Source organism: Bombina bombina, chromosome 2, assembly GCF_027579735.1.
Source record: "Bombina bombina isolate aBomBom1 chromosome 2, aBomBom1.pri, whole genome shotgun sequence".
In the NCBI taxonomy this organism is placed as follows: domain Eukaryota; kingdom Metazoa; phylum Chordata; class Amphibia; order Anura; family Bombinatoridae; genus Bombina; species Bombina bombina.
Genome location: NC_069500.1, coordinates 1,200,982,524 through 1,200,997,703, shown reverse-complemented (window position 1 = coordinate 1,200,997,703; position 15,180 = coordinate 1,200,982,524). Strand labels below are relative to the sequence as shown.

Below are 15,180 nucleotides of genomic sequence, written 5' to 3'. Positions count from 1 at the left end.
TGGAAGGTGCACAGCCCTTAGTGGTTGCACAACAGTAAATACACAGTTAACTCCATAAATACAGCACACCTCATCAAGAGGGGCAGCATACTGAAAGAGCAGCAGAGAAACCTTATACACTAACCTGCTGGGCTTGCCCGCCCCAACTATTAATCAATAGGCCAGATAAGCACCTGGGGGGGTATACAGCTTGATAACAGCCTCCACACACACAGGTTTGCACCCCTCATTAAAGCACCAACTACCAAAGCATGCCAGGCCACAAACAGAACAAACCAGACGGAGCCACAAATTCCAAAATGCTGCAACAGTATCTGAAACCAGCAGATCCTCACCTGACATCGGCCACCGCCACTCTCAATGCCCATACACCAGCTGAGGGACACAAGGCCCCACCACCGGCACTACCCAGCTCTTCAGGCCTTACAAAGGAAGATTTACAGTCTCTCTGCACAAAAGACGATGTTAAAGAGATTATGTCAGAAGTTAAAACAAGGTACACAGACCTGAAAAGGGATCTATCAAGAGTGACACAGAGAGTAACAAATCTAGAAGAGAATCACAATACAACCAACAACGTTATTCAGCAAATGTCACATCTGGCATATGAGCAGGATGAGACTATCCACCATCTTCTGGAAAAGGTTGAGGACCTGGATAACAGGGTTAGGCGGAACAACCTTCGGATACGTGGCATCTCAGAGACCATACAACCAGCAGCCCTGGAGGGCTGCCTACAAGACCTATTTCGGACAATTAAAGGAGATAGTGGATTCCCTGAGGTGGTTAATGAAATAGCACATGGCGCTTTGTGAGTCAAACCCCCGCCTAAAGCACCCCCTAGAGATGTCATCCTTAAACTTCTACATTTTAAAGAAAGGAAAGAAATCCTTAAACACACCAGACAGAACCAGGACTTTACTCATGCGGGTAACCGCATTCACATTTTTGTGGACCTGAGCCCGGCAACTTTACAGAAGATGAGAGATCTCAATCACATAACCACTGCCCTACGATCACAGAAAATACCCTACAGGTTGGGCTTCCTGGTCAGTATTATAGCAACAAGAGAAGACACCACAGCTATTTACAGGACCAAAGAGGACCTACCACGCTTTTGCGAAATGCTGCGGATCACCATTCAACCTCCAGAACACCCAGGGCATGAGAACATTGAAACACAATGGCCACGTGGCAGATATTCACCGCCTTCAGAAGAAAGACCAAGGCCGGACTCTGAAAAACAAGTTGCTGCAACAAACACGCACACAAGCCAGAAAGACTCTTGCAGGCTTCCCGACAGTGTGTATCCACCAGCTTGAGGGGTCTCTCTCACTAATCCTATATGGCTACAGGTCGTATGATATATGTTTGCATTTAAATATTTGGGCTTGGGGCGGGGATACTACCCTATTTGATATATTTTCTCTGTTGGTTGATATTGTTATTTTGTTATTGAATTGCACTTCTTGTTCCAGGTTCAACTGAGAGATTTGTTATACTTTTGTTCTCTAGCCACTTTGTCACACTATACCTCCTTCACCTGAAAGTCTCAACACCATACAAGTTAGTAAAGCTCGTCCGGCTATTTAGGAAGGGTTCAGCGACGGAAAGCCACCTCCGCAAGACACACTAAACACTCTGGTCATAAATAAGATTCGCCCACCTCTATCCATATCTTTAACACTTTAGAAAAGGACGTAGTCCTCATGGCAGGCCAGGAAGAAGCGCAAACACGTTCACTCAAACTTGTATCATTTAATGCCAAAGGGCTTAATAGCCCGGAAAAGCAGTCGATAGCCTTTCACCAGTTACACAAAGCAGCAGGGGATATACTCTATATTCAATAGACGCATTTTAAAAAGGGAAGGGAGCCTAAGTCTATAAACAATAAGTACAGGACCTTTTTCTTGGCCTCGGGACCATCAAAGAAAGGGGGAGTGGGCATATTCTTAAAAAATTCTGTCCACTTTCAACCAAAATATGTCATTAAGGACCCAAAAGGGGCATACTTAATAATCATAGGGCTTCTGTTTAACGCTTATGTGACATTGGTGAATGTATACCTACCCAATTAGGGACAACATACAGTCTTTAAACAAGTGACCCAGTTATTACTCGAACACATGAAGGGGGTACTGATTATGGCAGGTGACTTTAATCTACCACTAGACCCCTCACGTGATACCTTCACAGGACGGACATGTACTCCACTAAAATCTACAAACACTCAGCTACAGCTTCTAAAACTGCATGACATATGGAGAACAAAAAATCCAGGCTCCTCAGACTTCACATTCTACTCACATCCACACCATACCTACACTAGGATTAAACTACCTCATCACAGACCAGCTAGGCCTATCTATGATAGAGACATCCACCATTCTGCCAATCATATGGTCCGATCATGGCCCAGTGATATGCTCGGGTGCTTGGCCTGACACGCCACTATGCTTCTTTTTGTGGAGACTGGACGAACTTAACCTAACCAACCAATTAGTCAAATTGGACATTGACGAGACATTAGGGCATGACTTTAGGGAAAACGTGCCTGTGGACATATCCGCATCCACAACATGGGAAGCACACAAATGCGTGGTGCAGGGGAAGTTTATCAAACACAAGGCGAGGAAAATTAAAACTGCCTGGCAATTTGTGAATTCCACTCTCTCACAGATACGATACTGGGAGACGCAACACAAACAAGCCCCCAATTCCTCAATTATCTTAGAAACCCTAACCAAAGCTAGGAACGACCTTAATAGTCACTACATCAAGGAATACTAGCGCAGGGCTACAATGTTGAAACAAAAATACTTTGATGTCAACAATAAATCAGGCTCATCGCTGGCCAAGGCGTTAAAATGGCAACAATTAAACACCCATGTACATACGTTATCAGATGCGACAGGTCATAAACATAGAGACAGTACTAAAATAGCAGAGACGTTCAGGCAATATTATGAGAGATTATACAACATACGCAATGATTGCGGGCAGCACAAAATAGACAATTACTTGGAGGGGGTGACTTTGTGCGCATTACACACAGAGGACCCTGAGGCATTAGACTCACCGATTACACATGACGAAATTACAGCGGCCATTAAATCCATGCCAAACGGCAAGAGCCCAGGGCCAGATGGGCTGGGCATTAATTACTATAAAACTTTCATCCATCACCTGCTGTCACCACTAGCATCACTATTCAACTCATTATTAAGAGACGGGGTTTTACGGAACACATGTTAAAGGCCAACATTACAGTACTTCCCAAACAAGGTAAATGCCCAGAGAAACCAGAGAATTTTCGCCCCATTTCCCTCCTGAATTCTGATATCAAGGTTTTTGGATCTTGGCCACCAGAATCAACCAGTACTTACCTAAGCTGATCCACCCAGATCAGGTGGGTTTCTTGCCCTGGAGGGAGACACGGGACAATAAACTAAAAGTACTACAATTGATGACTTATGCCCAACAACATCATATACCATCAGTCCTTGTGTCAACAGACTCCGAGAAAGCCTTTGACAGGGTTCATTGGCATTTCTTAAAGGCGGTTCTGCACAAGATGAAATTTAGTGACACCTTCATAGCCCAAATCTTCACATTATATAGACATCCAACGGCGAGCGTTAAGGTCAACGATCTCCTATCTGACAAATTCATCATCCGAAATGGCACGAGGCAGGGATGTCCTCTCTCACCGATCCTCTTTGCCATAACCATAGAAGCACTGGCCCACAAAATAAGGGATGACACACAGATATCGGGTAAACACATCAAATCAAGTGAGCACAAGCTTGCGCTATATGCGGATGACGTGCTACTCACACTAGCTAGTGTAGAAACCTCCCTGCCCAATGCCCTAGCTACCTTCAGGGAATACGGACGGGTTTCAAACTTCCACCTCAACATAACTAAGTCCTAGTTACTGAACGTCACATATGCTCCTGGCAAACTACCAGGGATCCTACAAGACTGCCCACTCAGGATTCAACAGACCAAAATGAAGTACCTGGGTATTTATATGTCTCCAGACCCACAAATTATATTCCAGGCTAATTATAAAACACTGGAGCACATGCTAGTCACAGTCCTTTCTAGTTGGAAAAAGAAAACAATCTCGTGGTTGGGGAGCATTAATGTTATTAAAATGAACGTGATTCCCAGACTACTGTACCTACTCCAGACCACCCCCATACCGCTGCCAGCAAATTATTTACACAAGATACAAAGTGTACTAGAACATTATATATGGGGAGATGTCAAGCCTAGAATAGTAAAAACAACATTGTACCTTCCTAGGGACAAGGGAGGGCTTGGAGTGCCCAACACTTACACTTACAAACAAGCCATTACACTGCAGAGATTAATTGACTGGTGCCACAATGACCCCAATAAGATGTGGGTACAACTGGATTGTGACATACTAGACACAAGAAATGCCGGACTTCAGGCGTGGGTTCCGGAGAGGGCCAGGGCCTCAGCCGCCTCCACATACCCATTATTGGTAGACTTTTACATGCATTGGGACAAAATCTTATACACATCGACAAATATCTCCTCCATACATGCCCCATTAACCCCCATTTATCAGAATCCCGAAGTGCCCTGGAACTACAGAGAGAAAGTGGTGGGCCCTACGGTGCACTTTAAAGACTTGATACAGCTCTCCTAGAAGGAGATAAACTTAAACCATTAGCTGAGATACAAGAGATGATACCGGGCATACATATGAATTGGCTATCGCACTCCCAGCTTACCAACTTCCTTGCGACTCACTGCTCTAGACGCACCCACACAAGACAGGTGACACTATTTGAAACCATGTGCTTGTGGGACGCCCCCATGGCCCATTTCATATCACTAACATACAAACTCCTTTTAGTGGAAGACACACATACCCTTCCTACATACACCAGAGCATGGGAGAAGGAGATAGGCAACAGTGAGTGGCAGGTTGCATTTCAGATTACTCAATTTCTGTGAGAGTGCAGGAATCCAGTTACAAATTCCTGTTGAGGTGGTACCATACACCCAGTAGGCTACACCGAATCTACAGGTCAGCATCACGTGGGTGTTGGAGGGACTACGGGGGTGAGGGTACGCCTGTACATATCTGGTGGCACTGCCCTAAGTTAGACACGTATGGGTGTATTCCACCATATAGAACACATGATAGGGAAAACCGTGCAAAACAGCCCCAAAAAGATATTTTACTTGTCACTGCCCGAACTAGAAAACAAACAGAACAGGGCTTTTGCTGTTGGTCATGTTGAACAGTACCAAAACAGTACCAAAATGTTAATTCCAAAACACTGGAAGACACGGACAATCCCAAAGATAGCGGAGTGGAAGCAACAAGTAGACACTCTGTTACAGTTAGAAAGGTACCACCATCTTCAACAGGGGACAGCAGACATACACAACCTTATGATGCAGCAGTGGACAGAGAGTAACAACCATAAGAAGTAGCGTACCCCAGACTGTATCACTGGACAAGTGAGGGGGCTGATACACTTCACCAACTGTCAGGGAGGGGAGTACTTATCATATTAAACTAGGACATTGAAGTGCTATGAGAACTACTATTTCTTTTCTTTGTTAATTTTATTTTATGGATGTTTACACTGTATCTCAGAATTATTTGATTCATATGTTTTGTTTTTTGCTAATTGTTGCTGATCACGTTTGAAGGGCCGAAGAGTCCATATGGACATGGACTGATTATGGATACTACAAGGCTATGCTATAGCTCTAGACAAGGCACTGGTTGCCAGAAACCTAACTGTATAATGGAAAACGTGATGTTTTCAATGTTCTGTACAATGTGTTTGGTTTCCAATAAAAAAAAAAAACAGATTTTTTTTTAAAAAAAGGATGCTTTTGCCCTATTTAACATATAGATTGGAACCTCTAAATAGACCACAGAGTGTAATTAGCCCGTTAGTCAAGTTTATGCACTGAACTTGTGTTTGAGATGCTAATCTCATAGTTTAAAAAGGCAGCTATTGTTTGGAAAGTGTTGCTCTAAGGCATTACTGAATATACAGTATATTGAAATACATATTTACATAAGTCTTTTGTTATGTATCTGACAATTTAGGGCCAGATTACGAGTTGAGAGCAAGCGTTTGTGCGAGAACGATAAGGGTTTTTTGCAGGTGTTTGTGCTCGCTGTGCTTACCGCTGGTATTACAAGTAAAAAGCAAATGTGATCGCTTGAACTAGAATGATTTGTGAAACAAAAGGTTGCACAAACCACATGAAAAATACATTAAAAAATACAGTTACACTCATAATAACACTATCTAATAAAAATGTTATGAAACAAATATAGCACACAAAGGTTATAAGAGCTCAAAGATATGAGGTCTCCAGTGTTAGAAAAAAAAAATGTCTATCAATGTTTAAAAAATGCATTTATGCATTTATATGTGTATATATGTATTTATAAACATATATACACACATATAAACACATATATAAGTGCATTGGAGCCCTTTGCAGTTAAGTAGATGAAAACATAAAAAAGCATATTTATTCAATATTCATTTTAATAAAGGTTTTAACTGTGAATTTACTGTAAATATTTCACATATCTACTGTATCTATCTATCTATCTATCTATCTATCTATCTATCTATCTATCAGTATAAATATTTATTGTACCTAAAAAATTATATATATATATATATATATATATATATATATATATATATATATATATATATATATATATATATATATATATATATATATATATATATATATATATATATATATTTATGAATAAATAAATAGAACATATTCTGAAAAACATTGTAATGTTAAATGTTCATATTTCATGTTGGGTTATCGTACATAAGAATATGCGATCAGGTTTGCTTGTGAGTAGGGTGTTAGTTTTTTCCCCATTTTTTTGCCCCATTGACTTCTATGGGGGAATACGTGAACGCGCACCCAGTATTCTAACTTCCGCTTTTTGCCCTCATCGGGTTTATGCAAGAACAAAAATAGTTTTTCATAATACGAGTGCAAAAAGCTTACATCTGATGCAGTTAATATTCGAGCTGGAGCGTTAATTAGCGCTCCACTTGTAATCTGGCCCTTTATGTGCTCTAAAGCTATTTGAAAACTTTATCAGACTACATTATTCCAAAATAATTACCTTAAACAGGTTAAAAAGGCTGTGTTGTTGGTTTCTAGCTAAACTGAAACTATGCAGTAGAATACACAAACATACAATAACACAAAGTATAAAGCTATATTAAATATATTTTATCCTTAAAGTTGTCAACTTAAACAATTATTAAATAATGGCTATACATTTTACTATTCAAAACATTATTGAGACATAATGGTTTTTTGGGCTTCTTAGTGTCGCTTAATATGCTAATGTGCAACTTAAAATGTAAGATACCTTACAATGTTCAAATAAATTCTCCAATATTTCATGAAAGTAGAACCTTTCTTACAAATGAAGCAAAATAATGCAACCAAATAGAGCGCAGTGCATGCAGATAGAAAAAGTATATATATAGCTCAAGAATTATGTACAAAATAAAATGTTTTTGATGCTAACAAAATGTATTTTTGGTGATGGGAACTTGGCAACACTAGATTAGGAGCTATTGAATGAAAACACTTTAAAACAATAATATATAAGTAAACACAACCTTACCGATATAGGTAAGATGGAAAAAGCAACAATGACACAAAGGCAATTAGAGAAAAAGAAATTCTTCATCTTGAGGGATCTAGAAAAAAGTGGGGGGGAAAGAAAATTAACAGAGTATAAAAAAAACATATATGATGATTACTACATTGTAATTTTTAACAAGCTAAATACACAGCCCTTGTAATTTATTAAAATGATACATTACTGATACATTTTAGTGGACTCATGTCAAAATTATACCACAGATGAAGTACAGAGCATTCTGTTTAAATAGATATTAAACCCAAGTTTTTTTCATGATTCAGATAGAGCATACAACTTTAAGCAACTTTCTAATTTACTCCTATTATAGTTTTTTATTCATTCTCTTGCTATCTTTATTTGAAAAGCAAGAATGTAAAGCTTAGGAGCTAGCCCATTTGAGGTTTAGCACCCCGGATAGTGCTTGCTGATTGGTGGCTACATTTAGCCACCAATCAGCAAGCGCTACCCAGGTGCTTTACATTCCTGCTTTTCAATTAAAGATGGCAATTGGCTAAAGAAAAATTGATAATAGGAGTAAATTAGAAAGTTGCTTAAAGTTGCATGTTTTATCTGAATCATAAAAGAAAAAATTGGGTTTAGTATCCGTTCAACAATGTTATTTTTGTGGGTTCTATGACATAATAATGTTGCTTTTTGTTGCATTCCAAAAATAAGCACAAAACTATAAACTTCTAAGCAACGGAATTTGTTGACACTAAAGAGCTTACTAATGGCAAAAGTGTATCAACAATGATCCATGTAAACTTATAAATTATTATGATTTTTATCATTTATTTGTATAGCAAAGCTAAATTCCGTAGCACTCGTAAATTAAAATAATCAGGCTTAGTACAATATATTTTGGAGAATCGTAGCTGGAAAATTATTTAGGGCTTCCTGTAGATAACAAATTAAAAAACAGCACTAAAGCACATGGCAACAGTTTCTGTATCGTTCTTAAGAAAAATATAGAAAGAAGGAAGCACAGCATTGTTCTGAGATTATATTTAAGGGACAATGTATTGTGATTCCCATTCAAATTATCAATTTTACCTGCTGGGGTGTATTCAATTGCACACAAATAGCTCCTTTATATTTATTTTGATATTTGAAAAGGCTGCTTTTGCCTGTTCCTACTTATACTGAAAATGTCAGTACTTAAGTACTGGTTTTAGAAATTCTATGTACACAAGGAAGTGCTGAAGATTCATATGATAAGGAAGAACTGCTCGTCTATATCAGCTTGCAGTGATGCCGTGGGTGGTGTGGGAGGGAAGGAGGGAGGTGAGGGGTGGCACATTGCAGGAGGGTGGAGGGGAAGGTTGCCTATGCCACAGAAAACTTTTTGTGTAAGGGAGGTGGAGGGATTCGCCACTACGTTAAATAAATGGGTGAGGGGGGGGCCACATTGACAATTGATTGGGGGGAGGGCAGACTGCTACACTAGAGCATTTTTTATTTTTTTTACAAATATTTTTATAATTAAAAAACAAACTGGGTACTAGCAGACAGCTGCCAGTACCTAAGATTGTGGCATCTCGTGAGGGGGGAAGGTTAGAGAGCTGTTTAGGGGGGGATGAGGGAGGTGGGTGGGTAGATGAGGAGGGTTGTCTACACTCCAAAAAATGAAAAAAATATTTAAAAAAAAAAACAACAACTATCCCTAAACTGCAAATTGTCTGACTGTCTGCCATTACCTAAGATGGTGGTGACCAGTGGGGGTGAGGGAGGGAAGAGAGCTGTTTGGGAGGGAGCAGGTAGGGATCAGGGGGTGGGAGGTGTCAGTTGAGAGGGTAATCTCTACACTACAGCTAAAATTAACCTTATAAGCTACCTGATTAACCCCTTCACTGCCCAGAATATTAGAAGTGTGGTGTGCAGATGCAATCAGTGGCCCTCTAATTACCAAAAAGCAATGCCAAAACCATAAATGTCTACTATTTCTGAACAAAGGGGATCCCAGAGAAGCTTTACAACGATTTGTGTTATGACTGCACAAGCAGTAGGTAAATAATTTCAGTGACAAACCCAAAGTTTGTGAAAAATGTAACAATTTTTTTAACGTGATCGCATCTGGCAGTCAGACTGTGGCATGAAATATACCAAAATGGGCCTAGATCAACACATTGGGTTGTCTTCTAAATAAAATATATAGTTTTGAAAAAAGAAGGCCCTATTTCTGTTTAAATATAATGATAGCAAAAATGCTAAAAACATTCCCTGTCCTGAAGGGGTTAAGTCCTGTTATGGCCTCACCTTCTAGTCTACTAAATGATAAGGACAGGAACATACAGTGTTGGTCACATGTTTAATAAGATAATATTCAAAGAAGTATAGTGAAGGTATAGCATTAATGATTAAAGGTAGGCGTGGAGGTTAGCTAACATGTTTTCAACTTTCTCTAGAAGAAAGGCACTAAATCTTATGATGTTTCTCTCTCTCTCCCACTCTGTTTGCTTTAACCTTTTTTAGTATTATAAATTACAGTATGTTGCAATGTGGATGTAATATGTTTGTTTTGTTCCTGCAAAACAGAGATCCAATGATTTTGTAATCATTTAAAAAAAAGCAGAAAAAAAATCAAGTAATGCAAACTTATGTATTATGTCTCCTAGCATCGATCTTATTAAATTAAGTTATACGTTATTCTTTTAGTTACTTTTTCACTACCAAAAGTCCTTTCCTAATATTCTGATTAAGCACAGCTCTCTATAATTTATATTTTACTCAAAACATGGAATAAGATTTAAAAAATCTCATCACCAAATGTCAAAATGTTTTTCACATGCAAAGTTCTTGGTTTCCTAAAAACCTGATCCTGTAGATCTGCAGTTTTATCCTGTCATTAAAGGGATATGAACCCAATTTTTGTTCTTTCATGAGTCAGATAGAGCATGCAATTTTAAGCAACTCTCAAATTTACTCCTATTATCAATTTTCTTATTTTCTTAAAGGGACACTGAACCCAAATTATTTCTTTTGTGATTCAAATAGAGCATGGAATTTTAAGCAACTTTCTAATTTACTCCTATAATCAATTTTTCTTCCTTCTCTTGCAATCTTTATTTGAAAAAGAAGGCATCTAAGCTTTTTTTATTAGTTCAGGACTCTGGACAGCACTTTCTTATTGGTGGATGAATTTATCCACCAATCAGCAAGAACAACCCAGGTTGTTCACGAAAAATGGGCCGTCATCTAAACTTACATTCTTGCATTTCAATTAAAGATTCAAAGAGAATGAAGAAATTTTGATAATAGGAGTAAATTAGAAAGTTGCTTAAAATTTCATGCTCTATATGAATCACGGAAGAAAAAATTTGGGTTCAGTGTCCCTTTAAGCTTAGGCGCTAGCCCATTTTTGATCCAGCACCTGGATAGTGCTTGCTGATTGGTGGATAACCACCTTTACTGGTTGCCACTGGCAACTATCAGCTTACCTTGAAAGCCAACTTCATTTGTTATTACTTTTGCATTCAAACCTATTGACTCCAAATGTTATTTAAAGATATAAAACAAAAACAAGATCATTTATTTAAACTATGTAGAAATAAAATGCAGTAGGATTGTATTGCTATGAATAGCTGACTTCCCCTAAAGTAAAGGGTCACCAGCCATTATCATTTCACCTTGAAATAATCAGAGAAAAGTACATTTTATCAGATCCCAAGTGTTTCCTGTTCAGTTTCATGTTGTCTTTTTCATATTTGATCAGTGCAGTCATTTTCTTTAATCAATAAAGTATTTGCTTTTGCCCAATCTTCTTTCTTGTTTAAACCATGAACATACTTATTTTAGAAGTAAATTTAATTTATGTTAATAACTGTAGTTTTTTCTTTTTAAATAATGAGTGCAAATGAGTTTGCCATGGTAAATCCCCACGATTCAAACTACTATGTTAGAAAACTTGCTGCAGATGAACATTTTCCTTCGTATCATGTTTGCTTTAAAATGTTCAGCCCACACAGTATTTTCCTTGGCTCCTTTAATTACGTGCAATCATTTCAGCACAACATTTTATCTATTTGAATGGAACACGAAAGCCACAGAATAGGATTTGCAGAAAAACAGGTCTCAACATGTAATCTTCATTTAAGGAAATGAATTGTATTGGAAAACAATTACAGACTATATAGCTCATTAACGTTGCTTCTTTGAATGCTGCTTTCATGCAGAAAAAAACAGTGACCTAGTAATTTAATAAAAAAAAAAGTCTTACCTTTTACCTAAATAATCTGCAGTTTATTTCTCGTTAGAACTGTATGGTGCTGTATCTCTGAGCAGAGCTCTGTGTTCTGTTTTCTTGTTCAGCTTTGGAACTTAGTTCTGTTATGAGTCAGGGGTTAAGAATGTTTTCGATTATCTAAATGTTTAGGGAATTCAGTAGAACTGTAACACGGGGAAATGAAGAAATCACTGAGGTTGCTCAGGCAATTATGCAATAATCTATATACTGCAAAGAACAAATATGATATATTTATATTTGTTTTAATACACACAGTAAATAGTTTGTAATGTACAACTAATATGTATCATCTTTGTAAAAAGATGCTTGGGGAGTTGGCTGGGATAGGGTTGCCAGGTGTCTAGTATTCATCAACCGGACAGTCCAGTATTTTAGCAGTAACATTTTTGCAGAAATACTGTACACTAAAATGTCAAGTTTTTTAAAGTCCATGGGTGTTAAATATATAATACCTCCTATGCCTTGATGCATTACAAATATAAAGCAGACAAAAGTCAGGGGCAGTCAAGGGGGTCAAGTCTCTACTGTTTGTGTGTTACTGGCAACCAAAAGGTGGAATCCCTGCCTAGTTGTGAAAAATATTCATGGTAGGAACAAGAGTGAGGTCTAAGGTAGATCTTTGGTAGGGGGGAGGGGCTTTGTTTGACCCCACTATCCATAGTGTCTAGTCACTTACAGATTCTCCAGTATTTTTATGAAAGACAGCTGGCAACCCTAGCTGGGAACTATATAGCACCATTGTATAGTGCAAGACCTCTGTGAGCATATATTTAGTTGTGGCACCATGGGACCCATACAGTACTTAACAGGGGCAGCATATGGGGAGAATATAGTAGCCTTAAATAATATATAAGTGCCCAAGTCACTTGTATATAGCTGTGCGTCTCTTTAGGATTCAGTGCATTGTTGGATTTAGTTTAGAAAGAGAGTTGGAAATATCACTTTATTCTTGGACCCAGGAAGCACATTATCTTTAGCCAGTCCTGAGCCTAGAGGAGACTTCTAATAGGATTGAACTTTTATTGGATTCATTTTATATATAGTTTAAGTATTCATTGTTAAATTGTGTTTTTCTGGTTCTTGTGACTTTGGATTGGATGAAGATATTTTGTTGTTCCACCCAGTGACTAGAAATGCTGACAAGTTTAATTAAATTGGTTGAGTCATTTTGGAATTATTACATATTGAAAAGTACTTTTCAGTATAAAGCAGTAGGGAAATAATTAGCTGAACACACAGCAAAAAAAAAGCTGCAACAATCATTATGGAATTTTGGATGCAAATAAATTTGTATTGTCTAGTTACAGTAGTTGATCTTTTTTGGTAAAAAAATAAATAAGCAGTGGTTGCTAAGATATCAATGTATATTTTGAGCATTCTTAGTAAAATCAAACAGTTGAAAAATAAATCAAAATCAGGGGCCCGATCCGATATGCAGCGTCGCCCGTAAAAGCCGGCGACGCCAAATTTTGCGCTGGTTTGGTATCACATATACGGAGTAGCATACAACTTACGCGTGTATATTTCTGCCTTTGCCCGTATTATTTTTACCCATAGACTGACGCGCAGTTTGGTATCCAATATACAGCATAAGGACTTACGCGAGCAGATTTCAGAAAATCTACTCCATTCTAATCTCGCCACAAATTGCAGGCGCAGGAACCCTTGCACTGACTAAAAAACCAACGTAACTCCCTGGAAGTCTTAACAAACACATACATTTCAGCAGCATCTCAAGGTTAAAGGGACAGTATACTATGATATTTCTTTTTTAAGGTTTATTTGTGTATTTGAAATAGTTTGAAGCCACAACATAATCAAATGGATTGAGCTTGTAGGTACTTTATCACATTGTGGACATATACTTGTTTATTTACTTTCAATTGGATTACCTTCATCTCTTTAGAACCCATTGGAGTGTAATTTATTCTAATGCTAACACAGCTTGGCACTGATGCCAAAATATATAAAGGGACAGTCCAAAGAAAACCTTCTTCATTTAAATAGGGCATGTTATTTCAAATTACTTTCAGTTTTAATTAGAACACTTGCTTTGTTCTCTTGGTATTCTTAGTTGAAAGCAAAACCTAGGATGGCTCATATGATCATTTCTAACACCTTCTTGAAGGCTGCCTCTTTGCAATTGTGTCAAAACAATCACAGGCACCACAACCTCTCACCTGCAGACTTAAAATACCTGATAATGCCCACCCTATCAGTAACATCACTACTATATATACCAATGGTCAATTTATATTGGACGTGAGATACATTGATTTACATCTTACAAGTGAATATTACTATATGTACCCTTCAGAAACAACTATTGTGGATGTGAGTTATAGTACAAGAATATGTCAGAAACAAGACAATATTACCTTTTTGGGGCCATTTCCACACAGGCCTTATTATATGTTTAAACAATATTAGTGTACTAAAACACCCCTCACATGGATGTGGATGACAATTATATGGTAAATAACAGAGGACAAGATTTATGGTGAACTATAAGAATATTTTTTTTTTTAGGCTTCTTGGATGAGGGGGCTGAGGTGACTGGAGTGGATTTCCTGGTTCTCCTGGTTTGGTAAGATTCAGATGATTCTGCTGGAGTGCTGGCCACAGATGATAGGCTGGAGGCAGTGTCCTGCTGCTGTGTGAAGTGCTCAACCAACACACCCAAGAGTTGGTTTTGTTCCTGCCATCTGTTGTAAATCTGCATCTGCATATCAGAAATAACTCTCAGCATCTGTGACTGGTTTTGTACAATTGCAGTTAATGATGCTGCCATGTCCCTCTGCAGCTCTATGCTATGCTGGAGTAACCTCTGTTGGCTCCTGTGAAAGCTGTGTTGGCCTTTTTGTCTGCTCTCGCAGCTTGTTATGAGTCTCCTCTGGAGTGAGATGTATTCCTCGCCCAGGGGAGAATACAGTGGATCTACAGGCTCTTGAGCAGCAGTGATTCTAGGTGCAGGTTCAGCTCTATCTGCTGGTGCTTCAGGGACAACTTCAGCTGCTGGTGTTTCAGGGACAACTTCAGCTGCTGGTGCTTCCGGGACAACTTCAGCTGCTGGTGCTTCAGGGACAACTTCAGCTGCTGGTGCTTCAGGGACATTTTCAGCTGCTGGTGCTTCAGGCACAACTTCAGCTATATGCTCATCTGAGGATGGTGGAGCTCTCCCAAGGGAAGCGGATGGTGGAGCTCTCCTAAGGAAAGTGGATGGTGG

The 15,180-nt window shown here is 38.6% G+C and overlaps 1 protein-coding gene across 4 annotated transcripts in view; it reads right to left on the bottom strand.

Moving 5' to 3' along the window:
- Window positions 1–12,045, bottom strand: part of FGL1 (fibrinogen like 1) — a 174,841-nt gene extending 162,796 nt beyond the window's left edge. For 2 of the 4 annotated variants that reach the window (XM_053703907.1, XM_053703909.1), the window contains exons 1-2: window positions 11,928–12,045; window positions 7,691–7,766 (exon numbers count right to left, since the gene is read on the bottom strand). In XM_053703907.1, coding sequence (XP_053559882.1) covers window positions 7,691–7,756 — 66 coding nt within the window. In that variant the 5' untranslated portion in view covers window positions 7,757–7,766; window positions 11,928–12,045. The remainder of the gene's footprint in view (window positions 1–7,690; window positions 7,767–11,927) is intronic. The other 2 variants (XM_053703908.1, XM_053703910.1) reach the window with 2 other exon arrangements.
- Window positions 12,046–15,180: the final 3,135 nt, after the last annotated feature.